General features: G+C 32.5%; 3 protein-coding genes across 3 annotated transcripts; 1 reads left to right on the top strand and 2 right to left on the bottom strand.

Annotated features, from left to right (window-relative positions):
* Nucleotides 1-156: 156 nt before the first annotated feature.
* Nucleotides 157-3,721, bottom strand: LOC124837172 (serine/threonine-protein kinase STY13-like). The gene is made up of 6 exons (XM_047312465.2): nt 3,133-3,721; nt 2,649-2,781; nt 2,299-2,494; nt 959-1,083; nt 717-875; nt 157-612 (listed from the first exon to the last, which is right to left on the bottom strand). Exons 1-6 carry the CDS (start codon nt 3,261-3,263, stop codon nt 298-300), a joined length of 1,059 nt encoding a protein of 352 aa, XP_047168421.1. The 5' UTR covers nt 3,264-3,721; the 3' UTR covers nt 157-297.
* An 8,829-nt stretch (nt 3,722-12,550) lies between these two features.
* On the top strand, nt 12,551-14,889 carry LOC124837166 (UDP-glycosyltransferase 87A1-like). The gene is made up of 2 exons (XM_047312461.2): nt 12,551-13,203; nt 13,664-14,889. Exons 1-2 carry the CDS (start codon nt 12,708-12,710, stop codon nt 14,554-14,556), a joined length of 1,389 nt encoding a protein of 462 aa, XP_047168417.2. The 5' UTR covers nt 12,551-12,707; the 3' UTR covers nt 14,557-14,889.
* Nucleotides 14,890-15,954: 1,065 nt separating this feature from the next.
* On the bottom strand, nt 15,955-19,408 carry LOC124837170 (plant intracellular Ras-group-related LRR protein 9-like). Its single transcript, XM_088106266.1, has 3 exons — nt 18,419-19,408; nt 17,314-17,480; nt 15,955-16,887 (listed from the first exon to the last, which is right to left on the bottom strand). Exons 1-3 carry the CDS (start codon nt 19,130-19,132, stop codon nt 16,251-16,253), a joined length of 1,518 nt encoding a protein of 505 aa, XP_087962392.1. The 5' UTR covers nt 19,133-19,408; the 3' UTR covers nt 15,955-16,250.
* Between the last annotated feature and the right edge of the window lie 267 nt (nt 19,409-19,675).

Below are 19,675 nucleotides of genomic sequence, written 5' to 3'. Positions count from 1 at the left end.
ATTTTTGTTAATATACTAATATTAAAATTCAACATATAATCCATGATGGATAAACCCTGGGTGCAAATATGAGCAATGCTGGATGACTAATTAGCTTCAACAAACTGGTATACTATGCATACATCTATGTGGGATGAAAAAACATGGCAAGTGGGATTGCAGAAAAAAGAACTAAATTTTACTGGAATTGCAAAGGTATTTTTATCTGAACATTTACCGAGTTGTCAAAAGGATCAGTTTGGACTAGATTCTATCTAATATTTTTTGTCATTTTTAACTCAGACTTGATTTCAAAAGTTAATAACACTGACTAAAGCAGCAAAGAAAACCATTAGGTTTGACTTCGTCCTTCGCTCTTGGTGTATCCCCTGTGTCATCACGTTTTGCCATTAATGAGCTAGTTCCGGGAGACTCTGGTGGCAAGACAGTGTTCTCAGAACTGAATATTCTTGAAGGAATCATGGGTTCAAGAGGTGCAACAGTGTAAAGATAATTTAGGAGCATTTGGATTATCTGGGTGAAGTTGGGTCTGGCATTTGGGTCCTCTTGCCAACATGAAGTAAGAACTAGAGCTAATTCCTCAGGAAGATTCTCTGCACTTGGCCTTACATTCTGAAACCAAAAGACACATTTTAACTTATCAACTTTATGTAGTACAAATAAACATAAGAAACAATGTTTTATAAAAAGATGTAATAGACACATGATCTTTTAACCTTAAAGGCTGCAGCATATGCTGCCTGAAGGTTTGACATGCCTTCAAACGGAACTTTGTTGTGTAAGAGCTCCCACAACACAATTGCAAAACTATAAGCATCAACTTTATGGTTGTAGTGCTTTTTCTCCCCTTGCCTCAGTGTGACAGTACTATACAACTGCAATTTTTGTCACTGTAATCAGTCATAAATTCTCATAAATATGGAGAGAAGACAGAGAGTGCATCTATTAATCAATATACCTCTGGAGCCATCCAGCGGTAAGTTCCTGTTTCAGCAGTCATCATCTCGGTTAATGATTCTTCTCTTGCTAAACCAAAATCTGCTAGCTTGACTGTTTTCTGGTCTTCAGTCAACAGCAAGTTATCTATATAGAGGAAAATAAAAGGACCTTCATATTCATTATGCAGATGTTCTACACTGTAACAAGTTTTACAATTGATAGAAGGATACTTGCTTAACAGTCAATAGCAGAACATGAATAAAAATGCTATTTTATATTGCAATGGAAATCAAGAAATGTTTTCACATAACTGCATGAACAGTGCTGTCATATACTTCATTTGACTCAAACATAAGGTCAATGTCATATTAGAACACAAACAAAACATTGTGTGTTTAGAAGCAAAGAACCAATTAAAGCTTGTCCATTTGACTATAAATTTTAAAATGGTATCATCGAACTTAAACATGGCAGATATTACAGTATTTGAGGAGAGCACAGTGCTTAGATAGAAGGACATAGTATGATGAGAACAAAAATGATCAATTCCTAGCAATCGTCATCAGATATCGTACTGTTGAAACAATTGTAACTTAATTTAAATCTTAAATACCAATTAAGATTTGGAAATCAAATTGCATATGTCCACAACAACTGATCAATTCAGTACCAGTAAGACACAAAGATACACGATGAGGAAGTACAGTCTTCAAATTAGATCCATGTTCACTTTGACTGCTCTGTAAGATGCAACAACAACCTAAGTGAACACTCATTTTATTTCAGTATACTCCATAAAGATCCAATTCTACCTCCCTTAACGAACATACTTAGCAACCTTTAAAACTGATTGTAACAAATATTCACCAGTTATTTGATTGTGATAATTTTTCTTCCAATAAAAGTATTTGACTTACGGATTAGTTATGAAGAAATGCATAAGTATTTGATAGAGGCATCCAATTAACATTAAATGGCAGGCAACTAAGCACAAGTGAAAAGTGAAAATAATGGTTGGGAAAATGAGGATCTGAAACCAAACCATCATGTGGTGTTCTTTTGAACATAAATTCTATGCATATAAACGGAGAAGAACAATAAAAATGGATTTGAAAAAGACACAGGGTCATGCCAGTTGCAAATAAAACAAAGAACAAATTTGATCATGGAATTCTTATGTTAGACGAGTCAAAAAGAAGATAAAAGAAAAAGATAGAAGTCTCGCCATAAAGAATACTGTTGCAACACCAGTCATGAATTTTCACAAGAATGCAAATTAACGTAAACTACGATGGATACAAACTAAGGTCTACTGGATCTGACTTTAGTTTATTAAAAGAAAATAAACCAAATTATTACCAGGTTTAAGATCACGGTGGATGATCCCATGGGAATGCAGGCACTCCATAGCACGTGCAATATCAAGTGCAAAACCAATGGCAACATGTCTATCCAAGCATTTGGGACGCATGTTAAGCAAATACTTACGCAATGTTCCTCCTAATAGCAGCTCAGTGACTATCACCATTACTGGCTCCTTACAAGCACCAATAAACTGTTGAGAAACAGAGTGGCAATTTTTACCATCACTAGTTCGAAACTTGGCATATAACAAGTAGTTTTTTGTATATTGTACATATCTCTTTGCTTGAACAACATACACCAGACACAATAATAAGAATCATCGAGAGCCTAAACCAAATTCCCACCTTCACCAAGTTCTTATGTTGCACTCTAGACAACATTGCCACCTCCCTTGCAAAACGCCCTTCTCTCTTGGCGATATCATCTGCAGTTTCTCCCTTGTGCACAATTTTAATAGCAACAGTTTGGTTTTTATATCTGAAAAAACCCAGCAAAAAGAATTAGAAGCTGATTGACAAAACAAGAAACTTCATCAAAAATTTCAAAACAATTACTCAGATCACTGAAGCATAATTCAGGCCCATTAGTGATTGTTGCAGGAAATGAAACTGTAGGTCAACCCAAGTCCAAATTAAGATGTAAAATTAGCCCAATCAACACGTTAAGCTTTACAAATCAAAATAACATACACAATCAATAATTACAAATCCAAAAGTAAATGACATCCAGGCATGAGATATGCAATTTCCCAAAAAGAAAAGATTAAAAATTTAACCTTCGGGAGAGGAAATAGGAAATAGGAAATGGGGTTTGAATATACGAACTTACTTTCCCTCATAGACTTTAGCATGAGCTCCCTCTCCAATCTGTGGCCCAACAAAGAGATGCTTAGGATCAATCAGCCATTTGGGGTCCAATCTGAACTCATCAACTGAGTAGAACCTAACTCCAGATTCCATTTTGTTTTTCTTTTGCTTCTGCAATAATGGAAAAAGATTTTCTCAAGTAAAATTCTTCATGAGCCAGTAATGAGCCTCCAGCTTGGCAGAGTGAAATCAGATGGAAGAGAACCCTAGAAGAAGGGAGGCATTGGAAGAAGGCGGATTTGCAGAGGAAATGAATGGATATGCTGACATGAAACAGAGAACTAAGCTAAACATGCTCTGCAGTGTGTTCTGAGGCTCAGAAACCACATCTAAAAAAGTCAGGCCCGGAGATCAAAAACTCAGCAGGGTGATGTTTTACATTTCCTTCGGAGACAGAAGCATGGAACCCACATGCTTGAGATAGAGAGAGAGAAAGTGACCACAAAATAAAGCAAAGCCCAAAGCCCAAAAAGATATTTTGAAAATTCATGGGGAAAAGAGAAGAATCCCCGGAAAGGGGAACATGGAAAAGAACCAATCACCAAGCCCTCAAGTAAAAACTAAATCCATCTCTCTCTCTCATGTATCAAGCTATATGAAAGAAAATCCTAGTGAAAAATAATGGCATTAGTTAATGGGTTTTGGTTTAATTAATGATAATCACAATTAGTATGGGCACAGAAACGTTACACTTGATCTGCAGACAGAATCATGATCCGCTGAAAGGATTGAGATCATATATTATGTATTAATTACTTAATAAAGTATGGGAAAGTTCTCTGAAGAAACTTTTTAACTTTACTTAATTTGAGAACAAAAAAAGAAGAGGATCAGGAAGCGAGTGATGTAGTAATAGTAATATCACTATTAATAATACAAATAATCAAAGTAAAGAGTGTGGAGCCATAAACCATTTCAAGTGCACATGGAAACTGACCATCTCAACATTGGACGACACCTAGATAAGCTTAACCAAGAGGGACATGTTAAACCCGGTTTATGGTAAAAGATGATGAGACACAGAAATCCTAATGATGGTTCCTACATATGTGGGATGGATTAAGGAATTTGTATTTCTTTTCCTTTGTACGAGAACATATTAAAATTTTGCATTTTACATGGGAATCGTTCCCTGAGTCAGTATTAATGTACTTCCACAATCATATGCTATGAGACATCGTTGTTTAGTTTAGAGTAGTTTTGGAAAATTTGATCCCATACTGTTTGTGCATGGGGAGATATTTGGTTTAGAGGCATAATTAAGTTATTAAATAGAGTTAATTGTTAGAGAATTTATGAAATATTTTTTTTATCAAGACTGATATGTTTCCCTTTTTGTTGGAAGATTGTATCATTCTTTAATTAGATGTTTGACTTTTCTTAAAAGAATCATTTTAAGATCACACATTAATTCAGGATTTCTTGCATTTCTTAAATTATTTTTAGATGGTGGAACAATTAAATGTGATTGTATAGTAATGTGGTCATTAGAGTAAGTATTTGAATATTTTCTATAGATGGAAGAATATTAAAGGAAAAAAGATTGAAAAGTGTATATTAAGGGTGGTAAGGAAATGGAACGTAAAATAGATATATTTTATTTTTTCAATAATGTAAATATTAAAAAATATATATTTATATAAATATTAAATTAAAGTACTAAATAACAATTGGATAAAAATAAAAAACTATATAAAATACTAAATAATTATACATAACTAAAATTTTATAACAATCAAACATTTATTAATTTTTGCAAATGTTAAATAATTTCATTTGCATTCACAAAAAGGGAAAAGTTATGTATGGTAAATGAATTTAAAAGTTTTTGTTACTAAAATATAATATACCTTCACCATCATGCCCATCTTCACTTATTACAATATCTTTCCATTTTTAACACCTATAACTTCAAATATAAAATATTAAATACGAATTAAAAAATTACTCAATAATAAATATTAATAAATTTGAGTAACGTATAAGTTTCATAGTCAACTTTAAACCTCTATATTAATAGGATTAAGTCAAATATGATAAAACTTAAATGATTTATAATACTAAAAACATATTCAAAAGTTACAAATGTTATGAATATTTAAAACATTCCTTGCTATGGAATACTTTAACCTATTTGTTTTCCGTCATAATAAAATATCAAAGTTTCGTGTAATTGAAAATTATCCTCTTCCAAATAACAATTCAACTTTGTTTTCATAACTATACTTCTATTTTTTTTTTCTCATTTTGGCCATATGTAGTTTAAAAATTCACTCACATCATCGTCAACATCCTTTCTCACCTACAACAAAGTAAATTATAAAAAGTTTCATTCCTCTTTTATTGATATTCTAAAACCAAATCATAGCCCTTTTGACAAATCCTCTAAGTGCTAGATCACAACCAATACCATACAAATTATAAAAAATAATATTCTAGCAAGTTCTTCTTCTACGTAAAATCTAAATCTGAAGTGATGGCTAATATATCATGGATAACATTCCAATAACTTTCAAATTTCTTTAAGATTTTTTTTATCATATTTTGAATGGATGTATTAGAAGATTTTATAATCATCTATTGCAATCTTGATCTCACAAATCTTTAGGTAAAAGATGTTAGCAGTTAGGTATTTAGAGCTAGAAATGATTTATTGATGTCATTAAAATAATCATAATATTTGACAAATAAGTTTTGCAAATTTCCATTGCAAATCAGTTGGCAAAGAAGTGTATTGAGCTTCACCTTATTTTAACAAAAAAAAACACATCCTTTAATATATGACAATATTAAGTATCTAATGGAATCCATTTCAGACGCTCTAAACATAACATTTTTAATGAAACAAATTCACAATTGTTTAGCTTTTTTGCTCAAATTTTTTGATCTTTTAAGCTGTGGTCAATGTTCTATACTTTTTTTCGATTTTTTTCTCTTTTTTACAATTATTAACCCTTGTTTCAAAATCAAATTAAGGCTATATGTTAAACAACACATATGAAACTGTTTCGGTTATTTGGGGCTAAGTTATTAAATGTCTCCACAATTTGTCCTCTTGTCTTCTTATCGTCCGGTCTTACTCCAAACTCCGTCGTCCACTCATACCGTCTGGGGGGAACCTGTCAAAGATTCTCCGATGACAAAGTAAATGCAATCTGCCTACCACTTACCTCTAACCTCTATTTATAGTTTTTGCTATGTGCTTGGGATTAGTGAAAAGTTAATCACGGCCCAATTCCAGCCCAATAGCTTTAATCCTAATTTACATTAATCTTTGTCTTAACGACCTGATGTACCGTTCGGCCGGTCTTGATCTGCCGCCCGTACAGTAAACTAGCATTACTCACCAGAGTGGAAGAACGAACGGTCAAGTTACACAATGCGTGAGTTGAGTTTCCACGCGAACAGCCGCCCTCCCATGCTGTCGGGAGTAAGAGATGGAAGAAATAATGATGGTTGTCTAAGTCTCGGGACTGCTTTCGGACCGGCCGATCTATATGGTATAGAAACAAAGATAAATTGTTAATGACTATGCATTTTTGTTATCCTTAAGTTTTCAATCGTGCTTTCATTTTTGTTACAATTTTTCAAAGAGATAGTGAAGAATTTTGTATCAACATTCCAGTCCAACAAAACTCAACTAATACACTCTAAAGTCTAACAACTTTGTGAGGTACGATAAAAAAAATGCAATTACAAATTAAACAATATTTATAAGACATTTCCTTCTTAAAGGTTCAAGAACAAAATTTATTGGAAAACTTTGTTAACTCTTTGGCAAACGTATCAAATCGTACAAGTAGTAATTGGTACAACTCGAGATCATTTTCTAAGGGACTCGTGCAATACCAAATAATCATACAAAATGACTAGTTTATACTAAAAAATATTTTCATATTTTAAGATTATGTGCAAGAAAGTAAATGTATGCATAAAAAAGTCAAGATGAAGTTTTGAACTTAAAACGATTAGATGATGGAAAAGACAATAAATGAAATAGAATGATATTGTGGGGGTTAGATTTCACTGATTTCTCTCCATTGCGTACAAACACAACTTTTCTCCATTAATATACTAATTTCAACCCACAAGTATACTCAAACCCTAATCCCTTAGTAGAATGAGCCTAAGTTTCCTTATTAAGAGTCAATCCCTTGAACAATTTAATTTTAATTAAGTTTAACCTTATAAAATATAAATTAATTTTAATTTTAATCAAATTTAACTTAATAAAATATAAATTAAATTTTTATTTTTATTTTTTGTAGGTAGTGAATATCTGCAGGTACAGATAGTATAATACTCGCACCCGACCCGTTTATAAGTGGGTATTAAAATACCCACTACCCGCAACCCACAGGTGATAAATATCCATGGGTATCAACTATCCATTGCAGATTTTATCCGTGAATATCTTCGGGCGCGAATTTTTTTGTCATCCCTAGTTGTATGCTTAAGATTTCCATTTTTCTGTTTGAACATCTGTAGAGTTTTGGTTTTGTGTTATGGGTTTGAGTCATGTTTTGAGTCATTTCCTTTGATTTTATGATCCTATTGTTTTGTCCTTAGTCTTATATATCCATATATGTCATCACTAGAAATGGCAAAAAAATTTGCGCCCGCGGATATTTGCGGATAAAATTCGCGACGGATAGTTGGTATGCGCAGATATTTACTACCCGTGGGTTGCGAGTATTTTAATACCCGCTTATAAACGGGTCGGGTACAGGTATTATACTATCCGTACCCGCGGATATCCGCTATTCGCAAAAAATAAAAATAAATATTTAATTTATATTTATTAAGTTAAATTTAGTTAAAATCAACATTAATTTATATTTTATAAGGTTGAATTTTTAACTAAAATTAATTTTTAATTTATATTATATTTTATATATTTTTTGTAATTTTATTTAAATTTTATTTTAATAATTTAGGAAAATATATATTGTTAAATATTGATGGGTATTCGCGGGTATCCACTGGTATTTACGGGTTTTAAAATACCCGTGAATATTTTTTAAGCGGGTATCCATGTGGGTAGCGAGTAAAATATTGTTAAATATTTTTTTTGGTTTCATTTGTTATTTGCTTGGTGTTGTAGCTTTAGCTATAGCTTGAATTGTGATTAGTACAACCTTTGTTCATATGATTTCTGGATATATGAAATGCCAAAACTGAGTTTTTGCTTTTTCAGGTTTGGTAAAAATTTAAAAACGAAGCTTTTATAAAAAAACCACAAGAATGTCGTTGGAAACTGCACTTTTCAACGTCAATTGATGTTAGAAATGACGATTTTCCAATGTCAAATGATGATGAAAAGTGCAATTTCTAACTTTAAATTTCCCCCTTGCAACATTACAAAGAGCACCATAAACCTCCATTAAGCGGGAACGGAGAGCGCTCAACGCTATAGGACATCAGAAGGATGAACTTCCAATGTCAAATTTTCCCTTTCACCATTATAAAGAGCACCTTTGCTAAGTGTTATAGGACGTCGAAGTTTTATCCTTTCGACGTCAAATGATGTCTATTTTACCTTCTGACGTCAATTAACGTCTTTTGATATGACATTGGTATTGTTTTGGATATTAAAGGTAAAAAATGACATACGTCAAATACCTTTTTTGTATTAGTGAAAACTGAATCTAAAATTGTAGCCCAAGCTAAATAAAATGTATTCTTAACTAAGAGACAAAACAAAAGTTAAATGAAGAAATGACTAAACATCAAATGTTGATTGGTGCTTGTAAGATCAATGGAATAATGCTCAAGATTACTAAATAACATATATCAAGTGAAAAATATTTTAATATATAAGTTGAAAAACAAAATAAGTATCAACTAAGGCTTCTCAAATCAGAACTAGTATCATCAAATAGCAAAATAATTGAAACTTCAAAACACATTATTATGCAAATTTAAGAAGCAAAGGACTGAGTTGAAATAACACTTCAAAAGCCATGAAAATAGTGAACTAAGCTTAAAATTGCAATAATTTAAAACTAAACCAAGAGTATAAAGTATCACTTACATGGAACCAAGAAAAACTCGAGCGGGCACAACTTTGGGTATGCCAACGAAATAAGGAGTCGCCCTTTTTTGTTGGGTTGGATGTTAATAAATGGCGTCGGGTGATACCAACAAAGAGAGCAATGTTCAAAAGCACATCGAATGTGAATGAATTGCATTGGGTAGTGTTGGAACTCCTAAAACATCCTAAAATTAAAAAAAATCTAAGTTAAAATGGAAAGATAAAAGAAACAAAGATGTTAAGGAAGTGTAATAAGCTTCGGTATGAGAGTATATAAGTTGAGTTATTACTTGTTCCCATTTTGATGGGAAATCCTTGTATTGGTTGGATACAGGTATGAGTATGAGTAATACCTAAGACATATACATCTCATCATTTTTACTTTTGTTTAATAGTTTCATTTGTTGTATACTTTTATCATTTAGAATATTGTTTTGACATTTTTATATAATTATTTTTATTTTTTAACTCATTATCATAAGTGTAATTTCATCATTACAATTGAAAAATAAATTCATTTCTTATAATATAATAATTTAATGTGATTTTCATAAATCGTGTTTATCATCATCCAACGTATATTGAAGTTCTTATGAAAAATATATGCTAAATTTTATTTTATATTAGTTTAATCTTTGTTTTTTGTGTGATTTTTTTCAAGTGGTGTATTATAATTTTTATTAGTGTATAGAAAAAAGATTTCATTAGAATTTAAATAATTGTAAAGAGACATTTAATATATTTTTTAATTTGAATATTTATTTTCCATTTATAATTTTTTTAAATATTTTTAAGTTTTATCAACTTTGTTTCATTACCGTTTGTAAATTTAATAAATGTTTTGTTTCTCGTCAAATTTTATTTGCTATCTAATTTGAAATATATATAATCATAATTTATATTTAAATATTTGTTATTGAACCTAGACCCAAATTTACATAATTATAATATATATTTTTTTACTAACTTAGGTACACTTTCTCTCTTTTTGGGTAACTGAAAGCTAAGATACTCTCGTCAATAATCATGTCAACCACCTTAGATCAAACTCGTCAAATTTTAGTGAGAACATCTTTTTTTAATATTTAATATTTGATAATAATATGTTTTTTTCTATAGTTTTTTTATTTTTTTATAAAAATTAATTATTTGATATTAATTGAAACAGTAAGAAAGAAATACAAGACATGTGTATGAGTATACCTGTTATCCATGAGGCTGTGAAACAAAAATATGATACATGCTAAATTTGAGAATGAGACGAAAATGAATTTTTGCTTGGAGATAAGTATGGGATAGAGAAACTCATCCTCAACCAATCCTGTTGCCATCACAAGTCAAACTAAATTGCTAAAATAATGTTTAACAAAGAAAAGAAAAGAAAAGGGCCAAATACTACAATCCAGATATGAGAGTGAAAAGAAAAAGATAGAAATTAGAATTGATCAGTAAGATAATGGAAATATCTAGCAAATCTTTTTTTCTAAACAAAATTATGATTTCTTGAAAAAATGTTGTTAATTTATTAAATATTACTTTTTGTATTAATTAAATTAATAATTATTTATAATATTTTAATTAAATTTTATTCTTAAACATAATTTTACAAGTAATTTAATGAAAGTATAATAATAACAATAATAATAATAATAATATTATTATTATTATTATTATTATTTTGGAAACCTCCGAGATCTAAGTTAAGGACTTTACCGTTTTACATCTTAAACCGGCCTAGTGATAATTGTTCTTCAATTTAATTGTTTGGAAATACCAACCTCTTCTTTATAGAATCTTATATGATGTTTCTACTTCACTTTATCTTCTTACTTTTAATCTTTTAAACTTCGCCATATTAAAACTAATTTATATTCGAACTATTCATTTTCAAATTATAATTCTTCCCAAAACATATTTTAAATTTTACTCCAAATGTTATAACTTATAACAACTTCTCAGTATATTATTAATATTATTCCATTCATTATTGGCAATACTATCATTAATTATCATAATAATAATTTCAAATAAACAAATACCTTTATAACATTCCAAATATATATATATATATATATATATATATATATATATATATATATATGGGTTTGTTAATGCAGTCTGTTTTTCAGTTGGTACATTTTAGTAATGTGTACTGGAAGACAAAAATACCTTTATATATTATGGATTTTAAGTTTTAAGGTTAAGGGTATTTTAATAATTTTCATTCTCAAAACTTAAAAGAAAAAAACCCCTAAACATTTACTCATCTCTCTCATTCCTAAAAATTAGAAATACTTGCTTTTAAAAAATTTGTCTTTGTAAAGAGTTGAGTCATTGACATATTCACCTTCACGCAAAAGTTCATTCAAGATTTCTTCAATTTCACCGTCTTCACTAACCTCTCTAATTTCATCATCTCTAAAATAAAAAAATCCTTCAGACCAATTAACAATTCTTTCGGATGTCATTATACTTGTGAAAATTAGATAAAATTATATACGACAAAAATTATAAAATGAAAACTCATTATAAAGTCATTTTTTGTAATAAATTGTTTAACAACGAGTGTTTCTGATTTTTTCCATGCCAATTACCAATTCTTTTGATGTCATGCGTGTGAAAATTAGATAAAATTAGATAAGACAAAAATTATAAAATAAAAACTCATTATAAAATCATTTTTTTTAAGAAATTGTTTAACCGCGACTATTTCTGATTTTTTCAGGTCAATTACCAATTCCTTTATGCTTGTGAAAATTGGATAAAATTATATAAGACAAAAATTATAAGATGAAAACTCATTATAAAATCATTTTTTTTAAGATTGTTTAACAGCAAGTGTTTCTGATTTTTTCAATTGGGACTACAGTTTCTGATTTTTTCAATTAGGGCTACAGGGATAACAGATAAAAGATTGGAATGAGAAAGAGAAAAAAAAAAGGGTTGAGAAGAATGAGAGAGGTGAATAAGGGTTTGGGAGGTTTCTTTTTTTTAGTTTTGAAAATGAAAATTATTAAAATACTCTTAACCTTAAAACTTAGAGTCCATGATATGTGATATATATATATATATATATATATATATATATATATATATATATATATATATATATATATATATATATATATATATATATATAAGAGAATAGAGGAAATTATACTTTTTATTCTACAATTTAGCTTCGCTGTTCATATGTTCATCTTAACATTTTCTAAGCTCAAGCTCACACTATTAATTGATGATCGCAAAGAAGACAAACACACTAATAGAGAAATAAGCAAGGGTGAGCTAATATCAAAAAGGATAAAATATGGAATTCACAAAACAACGTATATAACATTTTCATTTCAACCAAAATATATGTGGTAGAGGTGATTGAAGTGGGTGAAAATGAAGGATAGAGAAAGAAGAGGGTTGACCGATGAGAAGTGAAAGATAGTAGAATAGAAGAAGCAAACATTGAATCCAACCTTTGCTTCAACCATAGAATCTGCGTGTGAGAGATGGAATTTGCAGTTGCAGAGAATCTTGGATTAACAGGACACGTGGTGGCCATGCCTTACCCTAGCCAAGGACACGTAAACTCCATGATCAACCTCTGCAACCAGCTTGCTTCACTTCAAACTTCCATTCTCATCACCATAGTCGTCACACAAGAGTGGCTTGGCTTAATCGCCTCCCACCAAAAGCACACCAACATTCGCTTCGCCACCATCCCCAACGTTATCCCTCTCCAATCTCAGATTGCCTCCGACATCACTGCTTTCTTCCAAGCTGCCGTCACCAACCTCCAACCTCCCTTCTGCGGCCTCCTCCACCGCCTTCACCCCGCCGTCACCGCCCTCCTCGCCGACGTCGAGCTGCAATTCCCAGTCGCCCTCGCACGCCTCATGGATATTCCGGTCGCGCTGCTATGGACCATGTCGGCTTCCTTTTTCCTCAGCTTAGATCACCTACAAAATTTGGTTCGTAACGGAGCCTTGAAGGCTGATCTTTTAGGTAAAATTTATAAGAAATCGATGGAAATTCAATTCTTAACTTCGTAAGTTTATTTTTTTAGTTTATAAATGGTTTAAATTCCTTAGGTAGAGGTTGAAGAGATGCCTCGTCTGCTGTTTATCTCCTCGGTGAAATTCCCAACGACCCATCATAAATGCTTAACTCAGTTGCTGTTTATATTAATGGTCGTTTTGAAATTTGCACACTATAATCTTCAAAACAAAATAGTAGAATTTTTCCATGATTCTAATAACTCAATTCTGAAGGTACTTGTAAGTGTTGTTTTTGTTTCAAGATACAAAGAAGATTTCTGGAACAGTGAATTTGGGGATTCCAGGTTTTCATGTTTAATACAAGTTTTAATTTTTTTTCTATAATTACTGAAGATAAATTAAACAAATTTCACTTATACACACTATAATTCTTTGGTGTTTGAATTGTGTGGCCTTCAATGACGTAGATGATCGTGAAGAGCATATACCAGGAATTTCTCCGGCACAATTGGCTGATCTTGGAACGGTGCTTCGGGAGAATGACTTGAGGTTTTTGCAACTCGAGTTGGAATGCATTTCAGTAGTGTCCAAAGCAGACTGTCTTATAGTTAATAGTGTTCAAGGGTTGGAAGCTGAGGCGATTGGTTCTTTGAGAGCCATGTTCCACTTTCCAATTTATCCCATTGCCTTCCCTTACTTCAAACCTCAAGCAAGTCATTCAGTTTCCTACAGTGATCACAACTTTGACTACTTAAATTGGTTAGACTCTCAGCCAGCTATGTCAGTATTATACATTTCTCTGGGTAGTTTCCTCTCTGTGTCCTGTGCCCAAATGAATGAGATTGTTTCTGCTTTAGAAACTAGTGGTGTTCGTTATTTGTGGGTGGTTCGTGGAGAAGTTTTCTGGCTAAAAGAGAAATGTGGGGATAGGGGTTTAGTGGTGCCATGGTGTGACCAATTGAAGGTTTTGTCACATCCTTCTGTAGGTGGATTTTGGACCCATTGTGGGTGGAATTCCACTCTGGAAGCTGTTTTTGCTGGTATTCCAATGCTGACATTCCCTCTTTTTTTTGACCAAGTTCCAAACAGTAGACAAATTTTGGAAGTGTGGAAGAATGGGTGGGAGTTGAAAAGATCAATGCTGGGTAGTGAAGAATTGATATCAGAAAAAGAAATATTGGAAGTGATTGGAGAGTTTATGGATGTTGAAAAGGGTAAAGAACTTCGAGAGAGGGTCCTTGAACTTAAGGGTATATGTGACCAAGCAGTCGCTGAAGGTGGATCCTCCAATATGAACCTCAATGCACTTATAAAAGATGTTTTGTGTGTTCAAGGTCATTCAGCTTCAAAGGAGGGCTAGTTCCTCAGTGTGACAACTATAAAATAGGCTGATAAAAACTAGAAAGAAATTTCATAGATAAAATAATCTTGTTATTTTATTTTTGGTTCATGTGAGGGTGAAACTCATTTGTATTTCTATTTTAACTAAAAGAAAACTTTATCTTGCTAGCACGAATCTTTCCACTGTAGGATTTGTGAAGATATTATGGTTGGGTTGTACTCCATCAACTTGTATTTTAACTAAAAACAAACTCGTTTGTACTTTTGCTTGATACGAATGATCCAAAGAATACCTACAGGGGTTGCACATTGCCTCTGTATTTAATGTAATTTATATAATTTTTATATGGCATACAGTGGTTTTTTTACTAAGTTTGGCTTGAATGTGTGTATGTAGTTGTTTTCTAAAATATTCGAGTTGATTGTCTATATATTTGCGTATGGTGAACAAAAATCAAGGTTAATCAAGTTCAAATATTTGGTTCAACTAATGCAACTGTTAGTTAAGGATCTTAACTGAAGCAGTATGTCATTTTCATGACATGGGAGCAACAGATAAAAATCATTTATATAGAAATAGGTGGATGAACCAGTTCAATATAAAAAAAATGTTTTATTTTTGGAAATAAGATCAGATTAAGATAATTATAAAAAATATTTTATTTTCAATTTTTTCATTTAAATTATTTGCCTCTTTAATTTCTTTTATTCAAATTAGTGATTTTTTGTTATTTTTTATTTCTTAAATTTAATTGAATTAACATAATTAATTTTAATTAATGAACCGTATTTGGAAAAATATATCATATTTATTTATAAATTAAATACAAATATTAATTTAAAATAAATACAATAAATCATTTTTAAACAAAAAACTATTAAAAAGACATGATTTAAAAAAAATGTGATTGAAAACAATTTTTAAAAAATGAAAATAAATATTAAAAAAACGACAATTTGTAAAGAATTCAAAAAATATTAAACACATGTTTTGAAGCTGAAATTAAAATCAAGGGTTAAATATGTTTTTAGTCCCTAAACTATTGGCCGTTTCTGGTTTTCGTCCTCTTTCAAAGTAAAGTACAATTTGGTCCTCTTTCTTTTCGAAACGTTCGTTTTAGTCATCGAAAACTAAACACTGTTTAAAAATTTGGTCCTTATTTAACAACAAATGAGGCTAAAACCAAAATTCCGAGGACTAAAACGAACGTTTCGAAAAGAATGAGGACCAAATTGTACCTTACTTTGAAAGAGAGACGAAAATCAGAAACGACCAATAGTTTAGGGACTAAAAACATATTTAACCCTAAAATTAATGGAGCTTCTAAACATAATTTTCTTTAGAAAAGAAAAAAATAAAAAATATGTTTCAAAGGACGACTTCAATAAGATGAAATTAATTTCATTAGTAAAAAAATGAAAAGAAAAGAAAAACTGAATTCCCCAATGGGAGTCACATATTATGTTAAATCTACATGGATTTTACCTAATATAAAAATGTTTGGGAAAGAAAATTAACCACTGGCATTTCTCATCCAGTTATTTGCCTCAGCAAAACAAAAATACCTGTAAGCAAAGCAACCCACGCTTTTTTTGGTGGGGCATGGAACAAAAGGAAGGAGTAGCAGGGAAGTGTTGCTTAGCAGCACATAGTATGTTACATTATTTCTCCAGAATACAAGTAAGAAAGTTACAATGTATTGGATCTTCACCTCATAGCTGCTGATCAAGATATGCATCTCTGGGAGTTCCAACGCCAGTTCCAATATACCCAATTACATTTCCAGAAACATTCTTCAACCAGGAGGTGCTTCGTGTTAACCAACCACCCTGTTCTTGTTCTTGCATTTCTTGGCTGTTTTTCCTCTCCTCCTCCAACAATATATCAAGCCACCTCTTGGCCATAAAGCTCTTTACGGCTTCAACCCCTTGATTTACAATCTCCATTGGTGGCAATTCAAGAGGATTCTGCTCCAAGTTTAGCTTGGTCAAATTATCAAGGCGCCCAAATGTATCAGGAAGTGCATGGATCTGATTATTGCTGAGATCCAATTCCCTGAGGTTAGTCAAATCACCAAATGTCTCTGGTAGTTCTTTGAGGTCACTAAAGTTACTGCTCAGGTTGAGAACCTCAAGATTAGTCAGTCTCCCAATTGCAATGGGAAGCCCATGCAGCTCATTAAAATGAGCATCTAAATAGCGCAAGGACTTCAACTCACAGATAGATGAGGGAAGAGATCGAATCTTGTTCAACTGAATCATGAGTTTCTGCAAGTTCGGTAATTCATATCCAATGTTTGTTGGCAAATATGATAGATTGTTAAAGCTTACATCCAGCTCAACCAATGACCTGATCATTCAATATAATAGGAGATCAACCAATCACATTTTTTAGAGTTTAAACAAATTCCTCAATGACTCCAGTATGATTTCTGTTACGGGTCTTGAAAAACGAGATGACATTCGCATAAACAAGAACATAGGGAGATACTTTACAGCGTTTGAACGTAGAATTTAAAACGGTGAAAGACGCAGAAACAAAACGTCAAAATCCATATAACCTTGATATAAGGCACTCCAACAAATTTGAATTAAAAAAAAAAAACAGATTTTGATCATAACTGGTCCTATTTCACTATTCTTGTCAGACTGGTGGTCTGGTATGGCTTAAAAAGTAAGCATACGCAGCTCTAAAGTTTGCATAGATACCAAACCACGAGGCACAGAAAAATTGGTGACCATAACTTAGTGTTACTCTAATGAATTTCTAACTTACCTGCAGTGACAGATGGTATCAGGAAGAGCAGTCAGCTTGTTTCCAGAGACATTGAGCAATTTCAACTTTTGTAATAACCCAATTGAATCCGGCAGAGACTCCAAAAGATTTGAAGACAGATTAAGCTCTTCAAGGTTTTGCAATCCAGCTATTGAATCAGGGATAGCCTATTGATGCACAGAATATTTATTAGTATGTATGCGAAGCAGTAAAAAAACTCGTTTCGACAAACTTCTAAATAAGTGCTTATAGAAGAAAAAATTTAAAACATAAAAGTAAATAAAGTTTTTCTAATAACAAGTTAAAATAACTTATTCAAACGTTAAAATTAACTTTTGAAAAAGTTAAAAAGAGCTTTTATAAAAATTGAAGTATTAAGCTTATTTAAACTTCTTATTTTCTATTAAGGTTCTAAATTATTGAGACAAACCAAACCAGTATCGTGGCACGATTTTAAGCATATCAATGGTAAACCACGAAACATACACACTCATTTTCAAAATAAGAGATAACATTAACTATAAATTTTTATAGCAAGTAGATATAGATCTCTAGAACATCTTGAGAGATGAACAAGCTTATTACTCAACTTTTGTACAAAGACATGTTAGGTTTTCCGAGGGAGACTTTGGAAAACTTCTACACCGATAAACTAACAAACTCATAAAAGACGAAGACATCACATTGAAAATCTGCTTTCAATAGGTTTATGGGTGCTTACACTTATTGTTCATTTTATTCATTTTGACCCTATGTACGACTTCTTTTCCAAACCAACTTGAATTCCTTAACAACACATGTCACCTACCAGCTTAAACGAAAAAGACTAGGATCAGGAATAAACTTATCCACAAACATTTGCATGAGAAGAAAAGAAGAAGATAAAATGCAATGGGTTTCTCCATTTAAAAAGAAACTAAAATAATTTTACATTTTTATTTTCTTCTCACAGGGCCTGATAGATAAATTTATCTAAAAATATTCTAATTGATTTATCATGTTCTATGACAAAAAATAGAAGGGTGAGACTATTATTAGCGTGTTTGAAAACGGTTCAAAACAAAGAAAAGGCATTAAAGATAAGAAAAGTTGAAGTAGTAGTAACCGAGAGTTGATTGGCAGAAAGATCAAAGACGAGCAAGCCAGGAATTCGACCAAATGCTTCAGGCAAGAGCTTCAATTGGCGTGCAGAAAGATTGACGCGTTCCATTCCCTTGCCATAGGCCTCTTGCAGAATTCCCACAACCTCTTCATTCACTTCGTCGCCAACAACATCGCCATCACCATCTTCCTTCGACTCGTACATTTTCACCAACCGCTTCTCCGCGTCCTTCAGAAGCTTCTCGTACGCCTCGTGCATCTCGTCCAACTGCAGCACCGACTTCCAGATTCGCTTCTCCGTCTCCGCCCGCTCCCGGCACTCCCTCTCCTTCTCGGCCTGGTGGGCCCGCCACCCGTGAATCTCCATCTCCGCGGGCCGGGCCTGGAGCACGATCTCCTCCAATTCGTGGGACAGCTGGGCCTCGATCTCCGCCAGCCTGGCCCTGGCGCTGTCGACTTCCTCGTGCGTGGGCCGCTCCCCGATCAGGTTCAGGACCGTTCGGGCCTGGGCCACCTGAGATACGGCCCGGCCCATGGAGGCCATGAGGTCTGGGTCGGCGAGGTGCGGCATTTGGCCCACGATCTCCGGGGCCCGCGGCTGCTCGAGGTCGAAGTGGTCGGAGTCGGAATTGACGGCGGCGGGTGGCCTGGGAGTGAGAGAAGGGAGGCGCGACATGACGTAGGAGAGGATGGGAAAGGTTCGAGGGTTGGGATCCATGGCGTGAGAATGAGTTTGGGGTTTGGGAATTGGGAATTGGGAATTTGTTATGAGTTTGGATAATTTGGAATCGATTCAATGCAGCGTTGAGAATATCGTCTTTGGAATTTTGTTTGGTTTAGTTAGAATTAGGAATTTGACAGTGACTTCTGATTTCATTGCTGCACTTAAGTAAAAGTTCAGAATGGAATCTGCTACAACTGAGTTCACTCACTGCTTACTCCCTTCTTCTTTTTCTCTTCGTTCTTTCTTCCTTTCGTCTTTTTAGGTCCAAACCAAACAGAATATGTTTTTTTTTTTTACATATCACAAACATATGCATAATTAATAAATTTTCACATGAATAAAATCAAGATATAAGTGGTCTCTTGAAGTTTGAAAAGGATCAACAAATAAAAATAAAAGTTTTTTTTAAGAAAAGGATGATAATAACTTCGTTAAACCATGACGTAATAAATACACGGTCAATTTGTTTCTTCAAGCAAACCGAATTGTTGGATTTGAGCATTGAAGTAGAAACACAAGGGTAATAATATGCTTAAC

This window comes from Vigna umbellata, chromosome 2, assembly GCF_029865625.1.
Source record: "Vigna umbellata cultivar VRB3 chromosome 2, Vumbellata_1.0, whole genome shotgun sequence".
Taxonomy (NCBI): domain Eukaryota; kingdom Viridiplantae; phylum Streptophyta; class Magnoliopsida; order Fabales; family Fabaceae; genus Vigna; species Vigna umbellata.
Note: the sequence above shows the minus strand (reverse complement) of the source record. Positions and strands in the feature narration are given on the sequence as shown.